The 23850-nt window shown below is 40.2% G+C and overlaps 1 protein-coding gene across 3 annotated transcripts in view; it reads left to right on the forward strand.

Moving 5' to 3' along the window:
- The first annotated feature begins 10297 nt into the window (after positions 1-10297).
- The window catches only part of CPNE8 (copine 8), a 276946-nt gene continuing 263393 nt past the window's right edge, over positions 10298-23850 (forward strand). For all 3 annotated transcript variants that reach the window (XM_061416467.1, XM_061416469.1, XM_061416468.1), the window contains exon 1: positions 10298-10431. In XM_061416467.1, coding sequence (XP_061272451.1) covers positions 10298-10431 — 134 coding nt within the window. The remainder of the gene's footprint in view (positions 10432-23850) is intronic.

Here is a 23850-nt window from a genome sequence, read left to right on the forward strand (position 1 = left end):
TTAAATTCAAGCACATTCCAAAAAAGCTACATTTTTAACCCCCTTCTCCTACATTTTGTGTTTTGATTTTACATTATCATGTTTATCCCTTCACTGATTATTGTAGATATACTTTATTTTGTATTTCTCTTTAAACTTAATACTATCTTATTTAAGTGATCAATCTCCAGCCTTTATTATATATTTGCCTTTCATAGAGAAATTTTGCCTTTTCAATAGATATTTAACTCTTATTATAGTTTTTTATTTTCCACTTTGAGAACGGCATTTAATATTTCTTTTAGGGTTCTGTGCGTGATGTCACTTCAGTTATGTCCAACTCTTTATGACTCCATGGACCATAGCCTGCCAGGCTCCTCTGTCCATGAGATTCTCCAGACAAGAATACTGGAGTTTTTTCCCACGCCCTCCTCCAGGGGATCTTCCTGACCTAGGGGTTGAACCCACATCGCCTAAGTCTCCTGCATTGCAGGTGGATTCTTTACCACTGAGCCACAAGGGGAGTCCATTTTAGGGTTAATTTAGTATTTATGAGCTCTTAGTTTTTCCTTGTTTGAAGCTGTTTATCTCTCCTTCAGTTATCTGTCTTCCATGGTGGCTCAGACAGTAAAGCATCTGCTTACAGTGCGGGAGACCCGGGTTTGATCCCTGGGTTGGGAAAACCCTCTGGAGAAGGAAATGGCACCCCACTCCAGTACTCTTGCCTGGAAAATCCCATGGATGGAGGAGCCTTGTAGGCTACAGTCCATGGGATCACAGCAGAGTATCCTAAATTGTAGGGTTTTCCCTTTTGGCACTTTGAATATATTATGCCACTCCCTTCTAGCCTTCAGATTTTCTGTGGAAAAGTCAGCTGATAGCCTCATGGTGACTCCCTTGGATACAACTTTTTGTTTTTCTCTTGCTTCCTGTAAAAATCTCTCAGTATATTTATCCTTTAGCATTTCAATTATATATATCAGCAAGGGTCTGTCTCAGTTCATCTTATTTGGGACCCTCTGTGTTTCTTAAACCTGGATATCTCTTTCCTTCTTCAGGTTGAGAATTTTTCAGCCATAATTTCATTAAATTCATTTTCAACTCCCTTCTCTTTCTCTTCCCTTCTAGAACCACTATATTGAAAATGTTGGTTTGTTTCCTGTTATCTCAAACATCATTGAAACTGCTATCATTTTGTAAAGTTACTTTTGTTAGTACTATTCTGATTGGGTGAATTCTATTATTCTAAATTCCAGATCATTTGGGTGTTGTTCTGTATCACCTACTCTGCTGTTTATTCCTTCTACTCTGTTTTCCATTTTACTTACTGTATTCTTCAATTCTGACTTATTCTTTTTATGTTTTTTTTTTAGCTCCTTGTTAAAATTCTCACTGTGTTTATTTATTCTTTTCCAAAATTCAGTTAGCATTCCTGTTTATGAGAGGGTTAACAGGTAGGAAGGCCAGAGGTCGCCAGGCAGCAAGAGGAAATAAACTGCAAGTGGCAAACTTTTTCTTTTTTCCTTCTCTATTGGTTCAGAACATCTGGTTCTGTATGAACTTAAATTTTCTCAAACCTTGAGCTAACCAATGCATTTTCCTTATGAAAACATTTTGCTTAAGCTATCTTAATGAACTATACAAAAAATATCTTCACAACCCAGATAATCATGATGGTGTGATCACTCACCTAGAGTCAGAAATCCTGGAGTGTGAAGTAAAGTGGGCCTTAGGAAGCATCACTATGAACAAAGCTAGTGGAGGTGATGGAATTCCAGTGGAGATATTTCAAATCCTGAAAGATGATGCTGTGAAAGTGCTACACTCTATATGCCAGCAAATTTGGAAAATGCAGCAGTGGCCACAAAACTGGAAAAGGTAAGTTTTCATCCCAATCCCAAAGAAAGGCAGTGCCAAAGAATGCTCAAACTATCACACAATTGCACTCATCTCACACACTAGTAAAGTAATGCTCAAAATTCTCCAAGCCAGACTTCAACAGTACATGAACCGTGAGCTTCCAGATGTTCAAGCTGGATTTAGAAAAGGCAGACGAACCAGAGATCAAATTGCCAGCATCCTATGAATCATTGAAAAAGCAAGAGAGTTCCAGAAAAATATCTACTTCTGCTTTATCAACTACGCCAAAACTTTTGACTGTGTGGACCACAAGAAACTGTGGAAAATTCTGAAAGAAATGGGAATACCAGACCACCTGACCTGCCTCTTGAGAAACCTGTATGCAGGTCAGGAAGCAACAGTTAGAACTGGACATGGAACAACAGACTGGTTCCAAATAGGAAAAGGAATATGTCAAGGCTGTATATTGTCACCCTGCTTATTTAATTTATATGCAGAGTACATCATGAGAAACACTGGGCTTGGATTCCAAGTATCCTTGCACCAGAGGGTAGCAACGCTGCAGTAAGAGAGGTCCACGTGGGCTTTTGGCTTGTAACAGGACATGGGCTGTGACGGGCTGGCCTCAGACAGAGGTTTGCTCTGCCTCTGTTGTGCAGTCTGTGCAACCACCAGCAATGTCAGACCCACTGTATCTGAGTCTCTTTTATATCTCACAGCTGTTGACCCCAGCTTCCAGTGCTCCCATTCCTTTGTGGCATTGATCTCTAGGGCATGCAGGGTCTGTGTGGGCTCTCAGAATGTATGTGGTATGAGTCCTGGCTGTCTGGATGCTGTCAAAGTTTGGGACCATCTATAAACTCTATCTGTGCAAGCAACTGCAATGGCCACCTGCAGTGTGTTCAGATACTACCCCTAGTCCAATTCACCTCTGAGTCCCATAGTTGAACTCTCACTCAGTTTAACTATAGGCACACATAGGAAAGTCATGGGAAACTAGGCAGTCACTGGAACAGTCCTCAGTCTGCCCTCTCTCCTCTGCCTCAGTGGCAAGCCAGTGCTCATATGCTCCTCGTGAGCAGAGCTCAGGATTCCCAAAGCCCTCCTGTTAGTCTAAGTTTCCCTCCAACAAACCATGGGGGATCTTCTTCCCTGTGTCTGACTTCAGGGCTGGCACACCCAATATATGGCTTATAGCTCACTCCCAAGGGTAGACCTCCACAAGTGTATTTTCCCCTTTACTCTGAGTCCTCTCCCAAGGACAAAAGTCCCAACCTGATCACATTTATTCCCTTACTATTCAATTCTGTGTGAGTATTTCTTACACCTTTGGTTATAAAGGAGTCTTTCTGCCAGTTTCCAGTTAGTTTTCAGTGGCATTTATTCTACACATAGATACATTTTTGATGTGTTCACAGAGGTAATTGAGTTCTATGTACTCCTACACTACCATCTTGGTCAACTTCTCTATGTCGAACTTTTAAGGAACTACCAAATTGTTTCCCAAAGTTGTTATATCATTTTATGTTCCCACTGGAGGTATTTGAAAGTTCCAGGTGTTCTAGACCCTTGTCAATGTTATGTATGGTAAATCTCTAACTTCAACATTCTAACAAATGTGTAGTGGTATCTCATTGCGGTTTTAATTTATAGTTTTCTAATCAATAATGTTGAGCATTTTTTCATGTTCTTATTTGCTATTTGTAATCTTTGGTGAAGTTGTTAGTTCTTATAGATTTTGAGTGTTCTTTATATATTCTGGGTGTATGTTATTGATCTATATATATTTTGTAAAATATTCCCCCAGTGGGTGCTTTGTCTTTTTATTTTCCTTATAATATCTTTCAAAGAAAAGGAAAATTTTAATTTGAAGTTCACTGTAATAGTGTATTCTTCTATGGATCATGATTTTTGTATTATATCTATGAAATCTTTGCCTAACTCACGTTCATAAAATTTTTCTCTTATGTCTTTTTCTAGAAATTTTATAATATTAGGTTTTATGTTGAGATATATGATACATTTTGGGTAATTTTTGTATATGGTATAAGGTATGGATTAAATTTTATTATTTTTTCAAATAGATATCCAATTAAACTATTTTTAATTTAGCTAACTATTATCACATTGTTCTCTTTAAGGGTCATACAATTTAAACTTCTAACAAAAATGTATGAGGGTGTCTCTCAGTCTGACAATACTTGTATACTAGGAAAGAGTAGTATCTTCATCTGTTGTTGAATTGCTTTTTAAAATTGTGAGGTTAAGCATCATTTTTTATATTTTAGAACTATTTCATTTCCTTTCTGTGAACTAATTATTTCTGTCCTCTGCTCATTATTTTCTATTGGGATGTTGGTCATTTTTTTCTGTTTTAGGAAATTAATTTAAAATGTTGAATTCTATTTGATTGCTTTTGTAAAAATAAAATAACCTTCAGAGTATAATACATGAACACTGAGTTTGTAAAAAGTATTTGAACTTTTAACACTCCAAAATAGTGTTTTTAAAGGGCATCTCAAACGGTTTCATTAGAAAACTATTACCGAGTTAAATGTAGGACTTTGTAAGATTCAGATCTCTTCATTCACCAAGATAATTTTCAGTAACATGGACTGATTAAAACAGCATTTGAAAAGTCCAGAGACACTGTGAGGCCATCTAAATAAGCTGCTTTGACTTAAACGGGCTATTGCTTTACTGTCTATACTTGCAAAACAAGACCTCAAAATAAAAAAGCCTGACTCCAGTCAATAAGATGTGTGGGTCTCAACTGACTGATTTCCTACTATGAATCTCTTTAATAGCATCAATATTATTTGGCAAATATATCTATGGGGCTTTGGTCCCTCAACATCCATAGGCAAAACAGGAATATATTATGATGTTAAAACATTAAGATTTCTTGGACAGCTGTTGATGGATGAATTTTAACTAAGGAGGAACTTAATAAATGCCATAAATTATCTTTCATTAAAGCAGAAACTAAACCGCAACACATTTTCATAGAATAAATAACTTAGGTTCTTCTTCTTAAAACAAAATCATCATTCTCAGTGTCTATGTAAACTTTTTCTGAGCATCAAAAACTAAAATCCATGTTTATTTCTATTAACTTACAACATTCTAAGAGACTCACTTGAGAAACATAGTGATTTAATTATTTGAATTTGAATAGAAAATACCCCATTTAATGTGACAAATCATGGTAAATTTAACAGCAATTGTTAAGGTATGAGACAGTTTTGTGAATTACAGAATTTTGCCCAAATCTCTTGAGCATTAGGGGAAGTTCCATTGAAATAACTATTTTAAAATATATCAAAAAAGGTGCTAAGTGTTAATATCACTAAATTATTAAATATGTAAAATTTATATACTTATCTTGTATGCTTCTCTAGTTTCCAATAAAACTTTCATTTTAATGCACCTTCTAATTGTCCAAGCAGGTAAGAAACCAGAGTATACTCTGACCATATACTAATTAATGCTTATCTGCCCTGCTCTAAGAAAGGTCTAAATAAGGTTTAAAAATTAGGCATTAGCTCCTTACACATTATGCCCATAAAACGCCAGAAAGCTTGTTTCTGTGTGAGGTCCTCAGCAATGCAATTACTTACTCGATGCGTAGCTTTTGCACTAATGACTTCCAGAATGGGGTGGGCTTCATGCTCAAGGCAGTAAAATGAGGCTAGAGGTGAGCTTCCTGAAGCATTTCAGCAGAAGAATCTGAAAAATAAACCTGGAATAATAATTGAAAATCTTTAGTATTTTGTAATATCAGTAATTGTCCAAGTAACAGAATGAGGCAAGTGCAGCATCAGAAAAACACAAGGCAGTAATGTGACCTCTGCAGGATCTGCTACAATGATCCTGTTGGTCTTTTTCTCTTGAGAGCCTCTTCTTCCTTTTCCTTAGTGTCTTTGTCTTGTTTTCTTTTTTCTTTCCTATTTGTTCAAGTGCTTCTTCCCTACCCATTTATTTGGTGGGATCCTTCTTTGTCTTTCATCCAGGGCAGATACTCATCCTACTTGATTCTTATTTTCATATTTCTTTCTCCTTTTTTCCCTGGAGTGTTCACCCATATCCTTGGATTCAACTCTAACTCTAACCCATTGACTCCAAGCTCAGCAATCCTATTTCTTCACCATAGCTTCAAAAGCCTCTTGTACTTTTCACCTGAGTGTTCAGCTCTCATTTTAACTCAATGTAGCAAAGCAATTTTGACACATTCAACAGTTGCTGGCCACACAGCACCTGAATCACATCTTCTTAACTCCATCATTTAGTTCAGTTCAATTCAGTTCAGTAGTTCAGTCTCTCTGTCATGTCCGATTCTTTGTGACTCCATGGACTGCAGCATGGCAGGACTCCCTGTCCATCACCAACTCCCAGAGTTCACCCAAACCCATGTCCATTGAGTCAGTGATGCCATCCAACCATCTCATCCTCTGCCGTCCCCTTCTCCTTCTGCCCTCAATCTTTCCCAGCATCAGGGTCTTTTCCAATGAGTCAGCTCTTCGAATCAGGTGGCCAAAGTATTGGAGTTTCAGCTTCAACATCAGTCCTTCCAATGGACACTCAGGATGGATCTCCTTTAGGATGGACAGGTAGGGTCTGCTTGCAGTCCAAGAGACTCTCAAGAGTCTTCTCCAACATCACAGTGCAAAAGCATCAATTCTTCTGCATTCAGCTTTCTTTATAGTCCAACTCTCATGTCCATACATGACTAATGGAAAAACCATAGCCTTGACTAGACGGACCTTTGTTGGCAAAGTAATGTCTCTGCTTTTTAATATTCCATCTAGGTTGGTCATAACTTTCGTTCCAAGGAGTAAGCATCTTTTAATTTCATGGCTGCAGTCACCATCTGCAGTGACTTTGGAGCCCCCAAAAATAAAGTCAGCCACTGTTCCACTGTTTCCCCATCTATTTGCCATGAAGTGATGGGACCGGATGCCATGATCTTCGTTTTCTGAATGTTGAACTCTAAGTCAACTTTTTCACTCTCCTCTTTCACTTTCATCAAGAGGCTCTTTAGTTGTTCTTCACTTTCTGCCATAAGGGTGGTGTCATCTGCATATCTGAGGTTATTGATATTTCTCCTGGAAATCTTGATTCCAGCTTGTGCTTCATCCAGCCCAGCATTTCTCATGATGTACTCTGCATATAAGTTAAATAAGCAGGGTGACAATATATAGCCTTGACATACTCCTTTCCCAATTAGGAACCAGTCTGTTGTTCCATGTCCAGTTCTAACTGTTGCTTCCCGACCTGCATACAGATTTATCAAGAGGCAGGTCAGGTGGTCTGGTATTCCCATCTCTTTCAGAATTTTCCACACTTTCTTGTGATACACACAGTCAAAGGTTTTGGCATAATCAATAAAGCAGAAATGGCTGTTTTTCTGGAATTCTCTTGCTTTTTCAATGATTCAGAGGATGTTGGTAATTTGATCTCTGGTTCCTCTGCCTTTTCTAAAACCAGCTTGAACATCTGGAAGTTCACAGTTCACATATTGCTGAAACCTGGCTTGGAGAATTTTGAGCATTACTTTACTAGTGTGTGAGATGAGTGCAATTGTGTGGTAGTTTGAGCATTCTTTGGCACTGTCTTTCTTTGGGATTGGAATGAACACTGACCTTTTCCAATCCTGTGGCCACTGCTGAGTTTTCCAAATTTGCTGACATATTGAGTGCAACACTTTCACAGCATCATCTTTCAGGATTTGAAATAGCTCAACTGGAATTTCATCACCTCCACTAGCTTTGTTCGTAGTGATGCTTTCTAAGGCCCACTTGACTTCACATTCCAGGATGTCTGACTCTAGGTGAATGACCACACTATCGTGATTATCTGGGTCATGAATATCTTTTTTGTACAGTCCTTCCATGTATTCTTGCCACCTCTTCTTAATATCTTCTGCTTCTGCTAGGTCCATACCATTCCTGTCCTTTATTGAGCCCATCTTTGCATGAAATGTTTCCTTGGTATCTCTAATTTTCTTGAAGAGATCTCTAGTCTTTTCCATTCTATTATTTTCCTCTATTTCTTTGCACTGATCATTGAGGAAGGCTTTCTTATCTCTCCTTGCTATTCTTTGGAACTCTGCATTCAAATAGGTATAGCTTTCCTTTTTTCCTGTGCCTTTCACTTCTCTTCTTGTCACAGTTATTTGTAAGGCCTCCTCAGACAGCCATTTTGCTTTTTTGCATTTCTTTTTCTTGGGGATGGTTCGTGATCCCTGTTTCCTGTACAATTTCATGAACTTCTATCCATAGTTCATCAGGCACTCTGTCTATCAGATCTAATCCCTTGAATCGATTTCTCACTTCTACTGTATAATCCTAAGGGATTTGATTTAGGTCATACCTGAATGGTCTAGTGGTTTTCCCCACTTTCTTCAATTTAAGTCTGAATTTGGCAATAAGGAGTTCATGATCTGAGCCACAGTCAGCTCCCTGTCTTGTTTTTGCTGATGGTATAGAGCTTCTCCATCTTTGGCTCCATCATTACTTAGTCAAATTTCAAGAATCCCTTATGGCCTATATGTGTCCAATAAATACCTTTGCATTGTTTTTAAATAACTAATCTGACAGGACAACTTTATGCATACAGAAGAATCAAAGATGAAATTCTATGATTCTTTTATCTAACAAGAAAATGGCAGTTTACATTTCTTCTAGAATTATTGATGTTCATCTGAATATGATTATCTAGTGATAACTAGCCAACTTTAAGAACTTTCACAGAATAAACCCTACGTTTCTTGAAATACTTAAAATGTCTTTAAAAGATGCTTTAAGAATTTTACAAGAACATGTTTTCATGATTACTAAACACAGAACAGGTCTTACATTTATTTCTTCAATAGGCTTCTATAAAAGTATGGTTAGCTTAAAAAAATATACTTAAATCTCTTTCCCAAAACTAATTTTGGTAGCACAGTGGAAATGTCTAGAGTTTTAGGGCATGTCCAAACAGGGAAAGGGAAAGAAGAACAGAGAACTTTTAACTAACTAAAGGGTGACAAGTGCTGGGTGGGGGTGGGGGGTGAAAGGAAAGGAAACCAAGAATGGAAGGTGGGAAGGATTCTTGGGAGCATAAAGCCTCAAGACTGCACCCACACATCCTCATCTGCAACTCTATAGATTCTCTAGTCAGGTGGCTCCCAGTTGTATTAAAATATTACAACGTAGGGCAGGTCCTCAACGACGAAAACGGTTTGCCCCCTGAGTCAGTCTTGCCAGCTGGTAACTCAGTTATTGGTGTTATAAAGGAAGATGGATATGTCCACACTCATTGTCCCTCCTCCAGTCCCCGCCCCTCTCCTGCTTTTGCAATACTCCGAGTGCTGATCTCTGTCTCCCCCTGGTGGCAACCGTCCAGGGACAAGCAGGCGCTCGGGCAAGGCAGGAGGGAACATGCCTATAATAAAGATCGCGGCAAGGGAGCTGGGCGGCGGGTACCTCCTTTTGCAGCTTCTGCATACTGGTACAAGTCTGGCCTTCCCAGAAAACAGTTCCCCAAAGGTGGCGCTCACTCCAGCTTAGTTCTGTTTTTATCTGTCCAGCTTCATTCAGGTCTTACCGGTTGAGAGTCCTATTTTGTTGTGACTTGTCAGGTTTTAGGGCGTAACTTCCACCCATTTGGAAGCGAGGGGGCGCAGGAGAGTCCAGACGGTAAAAGGATTATAGACATTAGCACCCCCCGCCCTTATTTCGAAGAACTGAGGGAAGAGGGAAATCAGATTGCTCCCTTAAATCCCAAATAGTCCCCCCTCCCCGCCCCTCGCTCCACCTTAGGTTTCCCCTGCTCTCGGCTTGTTCCATATATTGATCTGTTACTTTACCACTGCTTAGAGAAGGTTGGAGATCGTCTCGAAGCCTGTCTCATTGTCCTCAACCCTTAAGTGGCCGAGAGTGGGCAATCCAGAAGCGAGGATTCGGCTCATCTGCTGTAGGGCACAGTGTAGGGCAGGACCTCCGTGGACTCCGAGGGCGAGATGAGGATCACCGGTAAATGGGAAGGGGTGGGTTTATGACGCGGGATTTAGGAACAGGCGTGGGTGTAAAGAGGCGGAGATAAAACACAAACCGCTTGCCAAGCCGGCCAGGGGTTGTTCTACTAGACGGTTGGGGTCTGTGTCTGATGCCCCCAACCCCGCTAGGCTGCCCAGTGGCTCCGCCGAGCCTGAAGCCTAGAGCGAGTAAAGGATCGCGGAGTGTCCTCAGCTCGGGCTGAGGGGGCAGGGAAGCCGAAAGCCCCGTGCGCCACTTCCTCAGCCGCTTCAGCTTCTGCGGGCCTGTTCCCTCGCGGCTTTACCCTGAGATCCGCCTCTTCTCTGCCTCCCCCTTTCCGCGAACTGCCTCCGCCTCCTTCCTCTGCCTCCACCCTCAATCCCCAACCCTGTTTGTCTAGAGCTGGGCTGGAAGCCCTCAGTCGGCCAGAGCTCTGGATGTGGGTGCCAGACAATTCTACGGCTCCTCTCAAGATGGACAGCCGCTACACCAGCTCCGCGGGCCTCGGGGATTTAAACCAGCTGAGCACGGCCATCCCGGCCACGCGAGTGGAGGTGTCCGTGTCATGCAGGTGAGGACGCAGCCCTTCCCCTCCGTCCTTTGCCCCCACATCTACTGGGTCGGTAGCGTTTGGAAGCGCGCAGGGTACGCCGAGGCTCCGCGAGGGTGAGAAGTTGCGCCATGAGTGGGAAATAGCTCAGTCGTGGGTCTCGAGTCACCGCCGGGTTGAGTCGCAGAGCGAAGAGCCAGAACTAGGAGCGAATAGTGGGATATGGGACTGAGACTTTCTTTCTGGGAAATGCTGTAAAAGTTGGCTGGGCTGTGACTCAGCGGCGGGAACCCCCGGCCGCCGCCCACTTTACGAGCCCTTTTTCACGTCCCAAACTCGAGCCGTGGGGTTGGGTGATGACAGGAATCGAAGGGCACAGCATTGCCAAAAGCGCTTGTGGCCAATGCGCGCAGTGGCCCAGGATTCCCTCTGCTAGGCTATGCAAACCTGAGGTTGGCACAGTTGGCTCCAAACCGGGCAGCTTCCTTCCCACCCACTTCCTGGAGCCATCCAGCTTGCTTCCCCGCCTCCTCGCCCTCACCTCCCCCGGGGGAGCCTTTTTGCCTTTGACCTACTACGTAGAGATTTCCACCGCAGCCTTACCTAAACTGTGGGAAGTCACGACTTTGTGCCTGCAAGTGGATACATTTGAGTGCCTGTAAAAACCTACACTCTGCGGTACATTTCAAACTCCTTTGGCTGACGTTCTTTGGGTCAGTTTCCTTGTAAATAAAGTAGCGTAATTGCTATACCGCAGATGATTTTAAGATGACAACACTGAATGGAGCCCACTCCCATGTTTGCAGACTTTGATCTTTCTCAGTGGAAAACTCTTAACCTGAACACTTTTCACTTGTTTTTAAAGCCCTCAAATCCTTTCCTTCCTTTTTTTTTAAGAAAAAAAAAAAGGAAGAAATCTTGAAGAAATCTAATAAACATGGTTAAGTATCGATGTAAATAAGCACCTAGGCTTAAAATACTATCAATCTAGTGATATTTAATTTTGCATTGTCACAAGAGTAAACCTGAAAGCCAGAAGAATGATTTCTTAAGGCTGACTTCAGACTATTAAACACTAATGCTGATAGTGATAGCTAAATGCTGCCTGAGATTTCTGTCAGTTGAACAAGTGAAACTGTATGGAAAATTCTTCTTAGACATTAATTTCTAGATCTTTTTCTCTTTTCTGAAGCTGGCTTTGGATGCTAGGGGGAGGTTATCAGTATTTAACAGGTAATGAATGCATAGCCTGAAGTCCTACAATAACAGCATTTTCTAGAGTTCTTATTTTCTGCTGAAATCCTATAAATCTGAATGGCATGTGGCCTGTATGAGGAATGAATACAAATGTCAGTTAAGTCTGAGTTGCCTATAAACTTTTTAGGGGTTGTGGGGAAATGATACTTTAGTCTTCCTGCCAATAAGGTCCATATTTAACCACTCTCTCTCCCGCCTCTGATGCTTGTTTGCTGTGGTGCTGGCAATCCTGGTCAACTGGCTTTAATCCAGTTTCTTTCAGCTTGCTACCTCAGAACCTGAAGATCCCCTTGTTTCACCCCCTTTTTTTGATACCATTGATTTCATGTATTGTTTTTAATTTTTCATGTTCAAATAAAAAAGTTTTGGAAGAGAACCCAAATACTTGTAGTACTTATATTATTGATAATTGAATCTTGTGATGATAGATGATGGTGTCCCTGGGGCTTTGGCATAAGAGATCTGGTTACACATTCTGGCTTTATATATATTCTGATGTCTAAAATGAAGATAATTTGGGCATTTATCTTATATAGGGTGTTATCAGAGTTTAATAAGATGATATCTGAAAAACACTAACAATGTAGACATGAAAGAAAGGGTTAAAAATATTAGCTATTATTATGATATTGGAAATAGTATTTATTGAATCAGTATATTGCATATGGTTCAGCTATGGAATTCTGTAAATAGTCCTTTTCTTTTGAACTTCAATAAATTGGTTAAAGAAGACACAGATAGAGGCAGCCTCAGGATATCTGTTCTTTCTTTCTCTTTCTTCTTTGATATATATATAAAGAGCATATTTCCTAGATTGCCTGTGGGGATTTTATCTAGCAGCAAGGCACAGTTGTAGGTCCCTTAGCCTTACCATGGGCAAGCAGAGCAAGGAATCACCTTGCTTTTTTATATTGAAGACTTCTGATGATTTGCTGATGACCTTTTTGATAACCTCCTTTCATTGTGCCCAGCCTAAGATTTTTTTAAAAGCTTTATGATGTTTGCATCTTCATTTTGAGTGAGGTGAGAAAATCAACAATTGAAGCTTGAAGTAAAATATAATTTGTGGAAATCATTTAGTCTATTCACTTAAGGAAGTGTTTGAGTGTCTTTAATGCTTAGCACTATGCCATGTTCCATGAGAAATGCATGAGAAGTTCTCTAAAAAAGTGAAATCTTCTTGGGAGATAAATATTATATAACACATAATTACATAGGACTAAATCCAAAGATGAGGTTCATGAAGAGGAATGGAACATATCATTGTGAAACAGAGTACTTGGAATGTGCTACAAAGAGGAAACGGGGCATGAGTGGAGACAAGACAGATGACATGGTTTTATGAGAAAAAGAGCAGTGGAGTTTCTGTAGTAGCTACAAAGTTGGTGTGTTAAAGTGACAAATATTTTCTAGCTATATTTATGCAGAGATAAAGCTCCAACTCTTTAACTTAACTTCTACTCATTATTCAGCTCTTCTTGCATTCATTTTTAAATTTTATGTTAATTTGTAAATTTAAAGATTTTTAAGTTATTGGGTTACCTAATTAAACTATAGATGAAATGACACAACCTTAGAAACATAAAACAACATTCCTGTTTTATTCTGAAAACAGATTAATATAAAATAAAGGTAAAAACAATGGGAAAAGTAATACACAGTAATTAACTGTTTTCCCTGAGACCTTGGTTTGTTGCACTGTTTCTTACACATTGTTTTGATGATTTTGTTATTGTCATGTCATTTTGATAAGCCAGTGAGAAACTGGCTTATCAAGTATAAAAGCAGGGATAGCAGTCTATATTTCTAGACTTTGTAGATTAGATATCACAAATGAATCTTATTGAAGCAATAATCCTATAATGGTAATAAAATTAATTTTAAAATCTAGTGTGGAAGGAAGAATACAAAGTGGAAAGTAATGAGTGCCTATTTTGTACTCAGTTCAGTTCAGTTCAGTCACTCAGTCGTGTCCGACTCTTCGCGACCCCATGAATCGCAGCACGCCAGGCCTCCCTGTCCGTCCCTAACTCCCGGAGTTCACTCACACTCACGTCCATCAAGTCAGTGATGCCATCCAGCCATCTCATCCTCTGTTGTCCCCTTCTCCTCCTGCCCCCAATCCCTCCCAGCATCAGAGTCTTTTCCAATGAGTCAACTCTTCGCATGAGGTGGCCAAAGTACTGGAGTTTCAGCTTCAGCATCATTCCCTCCAAAGAAATCCCAGGGCTGATCTCCTTCAGAATGGACTGGTTGGATCTCCTTGCAGTCCAAGGGACTCACAAGAGTCTTCTCCAGCACCACAGTTCAAAAGCATCAATTCTTCGGCGCTCAGCCTTCTTCACAGTCCAACTCTCACATCCATATATGACCACAGGAAAACCATAGCCTTGACTAGCTGGAACTTTGTTGGCAAAGTAATGTCTCTGCTTTTGAATATGCTATCTAGGTTGGTCATAACTTTCCTTCCAAGGAGTAAGTGTCTTTTAATTTCATGGCTGCAGTCACCATCTGTAGTGATTTTGGAGCCCCCAAAAATAAAGTCTGACACTGTTTCCACTGTTTCCCCATCTATTTGCCATGAAGTGATGGGACAGGATGCCATGATCTTTGTTTTCTGAATGTTGAGCTTTAGACCAACTTTTTCACTAGGAATTCTATTTTGTACTAGGAATTCTATTTTGTACTAGGAGTTCTAAAAAGCACTTCCTGACCTGGCTTTAGGAGAAGACAATGGCACCCCACTCCAGTACTCTTGCCTGGAAAATCCCATGGACAAAGGAGCCTGGTAGGCTACAGTCCGTGGGGTTGCTAAGAGTCGGATGTCACTCAGCGACTTCACTTTCACTTCTCACTTTAATGCATTGGAGAAGGAAATGGCAACCCACTCCAGTATTCTTGTCTGGAGAATCCCAGGGACGGAAGAGCCTGGTGGGCTGCCGTCTACGGGGTCACACAGAGTAGGACACGCCTGAAGCGACTTAGCAGCAACAGCAGACCTGGCTTTAGCTGTCTTGCCTAATCTCCCACTACTCCTCACATAAACTCTATGACTGAACATAGTGTCGACTTAAAAAATAGTCACAACCTACAAGTTGAGAGTTATGTTTTATTTGGTAGGAATTTTTAGGACTTCAAGCCCAGGAGACAGCTTAAGTGACTCTAAGAAAACTGCTCCTAGGAGGCACAGGGAGGAGTCAGGTTATATGAAAGTTTGCAACAAGAGGAAGGTAGTCTGAACATCAAAAGATTATTGTTAATTAGGGAAAACCAGATATCCCAAGTTAAGGAATTTAGCACTTTTCTATGTATGGGAAGATGCAAGAGTCTGCGCTTACTGAAATTATTCCTTTCATATGCATCCCAGCTATCTGGGACAAGGTGCTCACCAGGGGAACTGGCTGATGGCCGCAGGATTGTTTTTCTTGGGTGCCCTCTGGGCTCAGAAATTCACATTTGGAGGGCCAGAATCACAGATTGCTGTGATATCCTTATTAGTTGATACAGCAGGAAATATTCCATTTCACAATAGCCTGACATCTATGTGCTTAGTATATGCAAAAGTTGGTGCCAGATAAAAGTTGACTACAGAACAGTACTAAGAGGTACAGTCCCAAAGCATGTTCTGTTATCCTGTTGAACCAAACTGTCTTTGCGTGTGTGGCTGTGCACATGCTTTTCTCTGACCTGAATGTCCCTTCCTCCACTCTCTTCCTTTCTTGATTAGCATTGTCTCCTTCTTCCAGACTCAGATATAACATAATTTTCTATCACGATCCTCTCCCAAGCTGTATTTTGCTATATTCTCAGTGCAGCTGGAAATGGCAGCCTGCTCCAGTATTCTTGCCTGGGAAATCTCATGGGCAGAGGAGCCTGGCAGGCTACAATCCGTGGGTTGCAAAGAGTCGGACATGACTCAGCAACTAAGTATTCAAAGCAACTAATATGTACCAATATCATGGTTATAATTACTGGTCTATGTAGTCTTCTTGGGGACAAGTTTTGTCTCTTTCCTGTCTGTGCATTCTGAACTTGGCACAGAATAAGTAGTCAATAAATGCTAGATTCTGTAATTCTCTGAATGAATCATCTGGCATGGGATAGAGGTTTGCTTGTTAAAATATAGACTCAGATTCCAAACTAGATCTACTGAATGAAAATGCCTGGAACTACGGCCCAGGAATCTGTACCTTTAGCATGTTTACCATGTGCTGGCTACACACATTAAACTAAAAAAAAATATTGGTGGAATGAACAAATCTGTGAATAAATCAACACTGAACCTAGTAGTCAGAAGTTTCTGTTTGCTTTGTATAGTGTCATTAGTGATTCATTCTCAACTTGTACCACACGCCCCAGCAAGCTGACAAGATGTCAGGCTCTCTTGGCACTGCATTCTTCTCAGACACCTCATATATACATATGTTTTAATTGGAGGATAATTGCTTTACAATGTTATGTTGGTTTCTGTTATACAACAACTTGAATCACCAGAGAGCATGGAACTTAGTCCCCTATATTATACGGCTGCTTCCCTCTAACATCTATTCTACACACGGTAGTATATTTGTCAGTGCTATTCTCTCAGTTCGTCCCACTCTTTCCTTTCCCCACTGTGTCCAAAAGTCTGTTCTTTACACCTGCCGTGCAATAGGTTCATCAGCACCATTTTTCTAGATTCCACATATGTGTGTTAATGTATATTTGTGTTTCTCTTTCTGATTTACTTCACTCTGTACAACAGGCTGTAGGTTCATCCACCTCACTACCACTGACTCAAATTTGTTTCTCTGCTGGCTGCATGATATTCTATTGTGTACCACAACTCTTTTATCCATTCATCTGTTGATGGATATATAGGTTGCTTCCATGTCCTGGCTATTGTAAATAGTGCTGCTATGAACATTGGGGTACATGTATCTTTTTGAATTATGGTTTTCTCCGGGTATATGCTCAGGAGTGGGATTGCTAGGTCATATGGTAGTTTTATTCCTAGTATTTTAAGAAATCCGTATTGTACTCCATAGTGTTGTATCAGTTTACCTTCCTACCAGTAGTGCAGAAGGATTCCCTTTTCTTCATCCTCTCTAGCATTTATTGTTTGTAGATTTTTTGATGATGGCCATTCTGACTGGTAAGAGGTGATACCTCGTTGTAATTTTGATTTGCTTTTCTCTAATATGTGATGTTGAGCATATTTTCATCTATTTGTTGGTCATCTGTATGTCTTCTTTGTCAGACACCTCATATTACATAAAGCTTATGGATTGTCTTTGGAAGTTTTTTATCAGACTGTTTTTTTTTTGTTTTTTTTTTTTTCTTTTACTATTTCTCTCTACACCAAAAGTGTTAATTTAATAGTTTGATGAGTTTATGTCTCTATGACTATAGTTACTTGGTTTGGATGAACAATACTGTCGATTAAAAAAGACACACATGCAACCTAAAAGTTGAGAGTTAGGTTTTATTTGGTGAGAATGCTAGGACTCAAGCCTGGGAGACAGTATCTCAGGTGACCCTGAGAGACACTGACTCAGAGGAAGCAGGGGAGGAGCCAAGGTATATACAGGAGGGGCAGGTAATCTGAATATTAAAAGATTACTGTTAATTAAGAGAAAGTTAAATCTTTCAAGAGATTTAGAGGTTAAATCTAAAGAGATTTTGTGATCTAATGAGATAAAGTGATCTTTTATGTATAGGAAGAGATGTAGTGAAAGTGAAAGTGAAGTCGCTCAGTCGTGTCTCTTTGCTACCCCATGGACTGCAGCCTGCCAGGCTCCTCTGTTCATGGGATTTTCCAGGCAACAATACTGGAGTGGGCTGCCATTTCCTTCTCCAAGGGATCTTCCCAACACAGGGATCAATCCCAGGTCTCCCACATTGTAGGCAGATGCTTTTCCCTGAGCCACCAGGGAAGTACCTAATGCCAGAGATTTAGAGATCTTCTAAATAAAGAGATTTAGTGATCTTCTATATATGGGAAGCTACAAGCATGGGGCTTGTGAAATCATTTCATTCATATGCATCTAGCTCTCTGGGGCCAATCCTGCTTTCTTTATTATTCACATACTAGTTCCTTGTATACTGTAAAAGATGGTGAATGTGGCAGATAGTCACCTGCCTCTCACTTCCCCCTAGCTCCTGTGTGCTCACTGGGGAGGAAGTAGCTGATGGCTTTCAAATAACTGACTTTCTTTCACCTGAGCTCAGAAATTTGCATTTGGAAAAAACTTTTTTACTGGTAGAGCATAGAGGAGAAAACATTTCATTTCATAGTCTCTCCCCATGGTTGGAAATTCGACCATATTGGGAGATATTTCATAACCATTGTTTCTTTTGTCCCATGGTGTTAGGAGACTGATCTTAGGTCAGGTGGAAATTTTTTGTTGGTAAGTCATTCCAGGTGTTAATTTCTGGATTAGTCCCATTGATGGATAATAAAAAGATTCTCTGAATCCTCTATCTTCTAACTTAATAGGATCCAGGAGATATTTCCCTTGTTGTTTCTTCCTATACCTAGAATCACACAATTGTAGTGTAATCACACAATAATTGTAATGTAGAATATTACAGTTATTCTACATTATAAACGTGATCTGTTTCTTCAAGCTGTTTAACTGTCATTAATTTGGCTGGGGCCTGGTTATACATCATCTAATACAAGAGACAACAATCTTATGAAATAAACAGATTACAAGCAATATAGCTAATAACTTGTTAAAGTTACAAGCAGGGGTTCAAACCATGAGCTTCCGACACCAAACTGTCTTCCTAAAAGATCACCAAGGCTAGAAAGTGGATCATCTAAGGCAGCAATATAATTTTTCCTGTGAGTCACTAAATGTGTTATATTAGAGGATTCATCTGGTATGAAAACATAACATTTAGTTGAATTATAGCACTGTTGCCTCCTTGAGATGTGCTAAGGATATCAAGGGCCATATGATTTTGTAATACGGCTTTTCTCCACATAGAGACTCAGAATTTAGTAGGCTAATAGCCTGGCTGCTATCATTTAAGGCCTTTTGAGTGAATTCTCTTAAGGCTTCAATGTGAGAAATAATGTTTTCTCACATTGTAAAGAAGGTGCAAAAGTAGCTGCTAAATGATCATACCAGTGAAATACAGATCTCTTGGTTCTTCAGGCTCATATTGGTGGTAAATTTGCTGGAGTTACATCTAAGTTGTACATAAATGGCCTTGAGCCTAAGGGCATCCTAAAGTATACCTTCTTAGCCCTCTTGGCAGAAGCCAGGGTCATAAATTGGATGCACAAAGCCATTGAGTCCCATTAGTTGCCAGCCAGCTTATTTCTAGTCTTCTAAGCCAATCTATTCCATATCAATCACTGTCTTGAAGGACATAGTACACTGGCAGTTTTCATAAAATACCCAGCCTAATTTTCTAGTTTTATTAAGTTGATTTTCTTTGGTATGGTTTAATTGTTCTAAGCATAGGGGGAGCCTTTAGGCTTAGGTGACCATAGCCTGGTGTTAGCAGATAAAGCCATCCCATAACTGAGGAAGTGTCCCTCCTAAAAGTCTAGAGTTTACATTGTTTTGTTTTGTTTTTTTAGTGGAATTTAGTATGTTGTTCTGACTGAACTAGAATAATCTTAAGGGAAAATTCATATTTATGGCCAGGGTTAGAATAAGTGTGTTTGGGCAAGTAAGTGAGTCGCATCTAGTGATAGTAGCCCAAGCCGAAAACTGTAATTCCTTTCTTCTAAAATAAACTTTCTAAGAGCCATCCAATCAGAACTTTGGAGGGGAGAAACCCACCAAGGTAAACCAGAGGTAATGGATGCAGGTAATTGACCACAACCGAACAATTTGATTGATTTCTAAAATTTGCATAAGATTGTGCCAATGATAAAAAAAAAAAAAAAAAAAAGATTTACACGCAAGAGTCCAAGAGAACAAGAAGAAAACATTATGAACAATCATACAGGTCAGGTCCAGGATCTCGGTTCAATTGTCTACTTATGATGTCATCTTCTTGTCCTGGTGTTGGTCTTTCCCTGTTTCAGAGCACTGCTCTAAGGTGAGTTTGAAAGTCAGCAGTTCTCTTTATATACCAGTCTCATGCAGGAGGCCTTTTTAGGTGAGAATTATGAATTTAAGAGTCAACTCCCTGTCTCCCAGGCTCGAGTTCTAACATTCCCACTGAATAAAACTTAACTCTTAACTTTTAGGTTGCACATGTTTTTAGTTACCAATACCTTCCTCAATAGGGTGTTAGAAATATTCCTTTCAATGACATGCTGCAACTGCTTTAATGGGATTGAAATAGGAATTTATGTGCTGGTAGTTAAACAAACGGAGAAGGCAATGGCAAGCTACTCCAAGTACTCTTGCCTAGAAAATCCCATGGATGGAGGAGCCTGGTAGGCTGCAGTCCACGGGGTTGCCACGAGTCAGACACGACTGAGCGACTTCACTTTCACTTTTCACTTTCACTCAATGGAGAAGGAAATGGCAACCCACTCCAGTGTTCTTGCCTGGAGAATCCCAGGGACGGCAGAGCCTGATGGGCTGCTGTCTATGTGGTTGCACAGAGTCGGACACGACTGAAGCGACTTAGCAGCAGCAGCAGCAGCAGTTAAACAAAATGATTGTAAAAATGTAAGTTATATAAGCCTAAAGTTAAATAGATTACAGTAAAACAAAGTTAAGGCATACTCAAAAGTTATTACTTTCTATTTTAGTAACTACATTTTGTTAGACATCTAGATTCTTTGCTATCATCTTTGCTCTACTTTTTTAATCTGTGGGTTGAGAATATTATGCATTTGTGTGCTACTGCTTATCTCACTTCAATCCATGTTCAGTGACATCACGATTGGTGGCTTGAAATTGACCATAGTGGGAATATTTATAAGTGACAAACACTGCAAATCAGAGTTTGAGTTATTGTTTTGTTGTTGTCTACACATAAGACATTCTGTGGGAATCAGTTGGCTCCACAGAATTTATAAGAAAAGTATTATATATATATTATTATTTGTAAATTGTGTGCTCATCTACACATACTTTATATCAATAAAATTTATAATAAATTATGTACACACAGCATGTACATGCATTTAGCTTTTTTGGGGAAAACCTGTGATTAAAGATATTTGCACATCACTGTTTATAGGCCTTTTATAAAACATACAGCATATACAGGGGGAAATTATTGCTTTTGTTAGATTGTCACTATTAGAGATGGTGATATCAAGTTTGGCTCTGTCTCTGGTTTTACTCTTTACTATAAGTGGGGTTGTGTGGTCTTTTATAATCTATGAAAATTTTGGCCGCCTGCAAGTATCAGTTCAGTTCAGTCGCTCAGTCGTGTCCGACTCTTTGCGACCCATGAACCGCAGCACTCCAGGCCTCCCTGTCCATCACCAGCTCCCGGAGTTCACTCAGACTCATGTCCAAAGAGTCGGTGATGCCATCCAGCCATCTCATCCTCTGTCATCCCCTTCTCCTCCTGCCCCCAATCCCTCCCACATCAGTCTTTTCCAATGAGTCAGCTCTTCACGTGAGGTGGCCAAAGTTCTGGAGTTTCAGCTTTAGCACAATTCCTTCCAAAGAACACCCAGGGCTGATCTCCTTTAGAATGGACTGGTTGGATCTCCTTGCAGTCCAAGGGACTCTTGTGAGTGAAATAAGAAGATGATTGAAATTTTGTATACTTTTTCCTTTCTTCTTTTTATGTGGTCCTTTCTGTATTCTTATTCTTCTTTACTTTGAAGAATTTTTTGTTTCTCCATCTACTAGTGGAATGTACTTTGCAAATTTAGGTGTTACAGTTTCAACTCATTTCGTGATTCATTGACCACTGGGGGAAGCAAATTGAGATTTGAAGAGACAGAATCTGATTGGGCCAGTGAGAAATGGTCTAGTTTGAAACAGATACTGATACTGTTATGAAATCTTTGGTGAAAAAGAATCAAAGTGCTCAAACACAATTGGCAGCTCCACCCCAGTCCATATTGGTTTATTTCTTAGACACACTTTACCATTCTTTTGTCAGACAAGATGTTTGATGTTAGCATATAAGTAGTGTTTCAAATGAGCTGAGCTAGGAAAATAAGTACAATGTGGGAGTTGCCTAGGTATATCTCAGCAGAGAAAAGCTTTGCTCATGTTCTGTCAGTATTTTGGTCTACCCTGCATGTATGTATGTATGTGTATATGGACATATATATATATATATATATATATATATATTAATGCTAATATATATATTAGCACTTGAAATGTTCAAAACAGCCTTGTGATGTCGAGAATGTGCATCTAGAAGCAATTCACAAAGCAGGGCCCCATGAGAGAGGATGCTAAAGCTGTGCTTTTTTAGGTATGCTGTTTGTGGCATAATAGTCAGAAACCTGAATTCCTCATTTGATTTTATTCAAGTCAGAGAAGAAAAACAATTCCTCTCAAAGAAGTTTTATTCATTTGTTAGCCTGTTTTATAACAATAGCCAGCTTGCTTACTCTTGAGGAGCATGGGTGTGGAACTAGACCACATGAACCTCTTTGTTTCCCAATTTCTTCATTTGTAGAGTGGAGATAACAATAGTCCCTACCTCTTATATTTGTTTTGAGGGTTACATAAGCTAATGCAGCTACATGAGTTAAAATAATGTTTGTCATATAATTGCAAATAGATATAAGCACAAAATAAAAATCACCCAGTCTCTCATCAAACTATATCCGTTTAGTTCATTTCTCTCTGTTAGGAGGTGAAGATGTTGAGTAATAGCCTCCGAACTGAGAAGGAATTTTGAGACTGAAAAAAGGAGCAAGCAAATGAAGTTTCTATTATGAAGTTTACTGTGGGTAACGTATAGGCAGGAAAGATGGGGTGGACAGAAGATCCAGCGGCATTGACAACTGTACTCTGTGCTGCCAAAAGGGATACAGGGGGTTCTAAAGGAGCCAAAGGTAAAAACAGAATCTGACTACCAAGTGAGAAGCATATCCACAGTCTAGAACTGGGGGCACCCACCCTACTTAACCATCTCAGCAAAAGGCACTCTTCCAGCTTTCACTTTAAATGAAGGCAAGGGTAAAAGGGAACTCAGTCTGGCTTGAGTGCATTAGTTTGTGAGTTAGGCTAAATCTCAGTCAGGTGGAAAGGACTGCAGACCTAGATGGAGCTGAAAAGGTGGAGCCAGAATGGTTCAGCTACACACTCCACCCCCACCATCTATATGGCCTATCTTTATCCACCATTCTTCCAAGAATACTCTAGAGCCAGATAGGAGGAGTTTACCTGCCATCCCCACACATTGTCCCCATGTCATAAGGTTGAAGACAACGACCCCGACATTACTTCAGGAGTGGACATTGGCAGCAATCTGTACACCTGTAAGTCAGAGCAATTGTGGATGTCAGCATAGGTGGTGGCCCAGGGCAGGAAGGCAATAGTGGAGGTATGTGGCACTAATCCTAGAAGGAAAACGCTAAGGATAATAAGTGTTTTAAAGGTTGTGCTTGCCTTAGTTGTTCAACCATGTCTGACTCTTTGCAACCCCACTAGGCTCCTTTATTCATGGGATTCTCCAGGCAAAAATACTGGAGTAGATAGTCACTCCCTTCTCCAGGAGATCTTCCTGACCCAGAACCTAGGTCTTCTGCATTGCATGCAGATTCTTTATTGTCTGAGCCACTGCGGAAGGTCTTTTAAGGGTAGCAAGAAAGACAAATCTTCATTCAGAAACCACGCTGTAGTTTGTTCTCCATGAGCCAGGATCACCCTGGACTTTGGCACTTTTCCCATGAGCAAATTCCAGACATTTTGTCCCTTTACATTAGAACCAGGCAGGGAGATATTATATGTGGGGGCTTTAGTAGGGCCCATAAAAGAAGCCCTATTTCAGTCTCCCATTTGATTTCTATATGGGAGATCACCTTGGTTATTCTGGGCCTTCACTTAGAAAGATTGAGGAATTACTATGTCAAGGCCTAGCCTTGCCCTTGTCCCCAAGGTAAAAGAATGCCAAACCCCTGAGGGGTATACCACTACATCTCCAATCTCAAATAATCTTCCCAGGTAGAAGGTTGTGTGGCACTCCTAGGATAAGACCTGCATCCCACTGGATAAGTCTCAGTCCTTCTTCTAACACTTGAAAATTTAAGGATCTAGTTGGTAGAATAGGTACAGTCAGCCTCTCAGAAGCAGACATGTG

The sequence above is a fragment of the Bos javanicus genome, chromosome 5 (assembly GCF_032452875.1).
Source record: "Bos javanicus breed banteng chromosome 5, ARS-OSU_banteng_1.0, whole genome shotgun sequence".
NCBI lineage: Eukaryota > Metazoa > Chordata > Mammalia > Artiodactyla > Bovidae > Bos > Bos javanicus.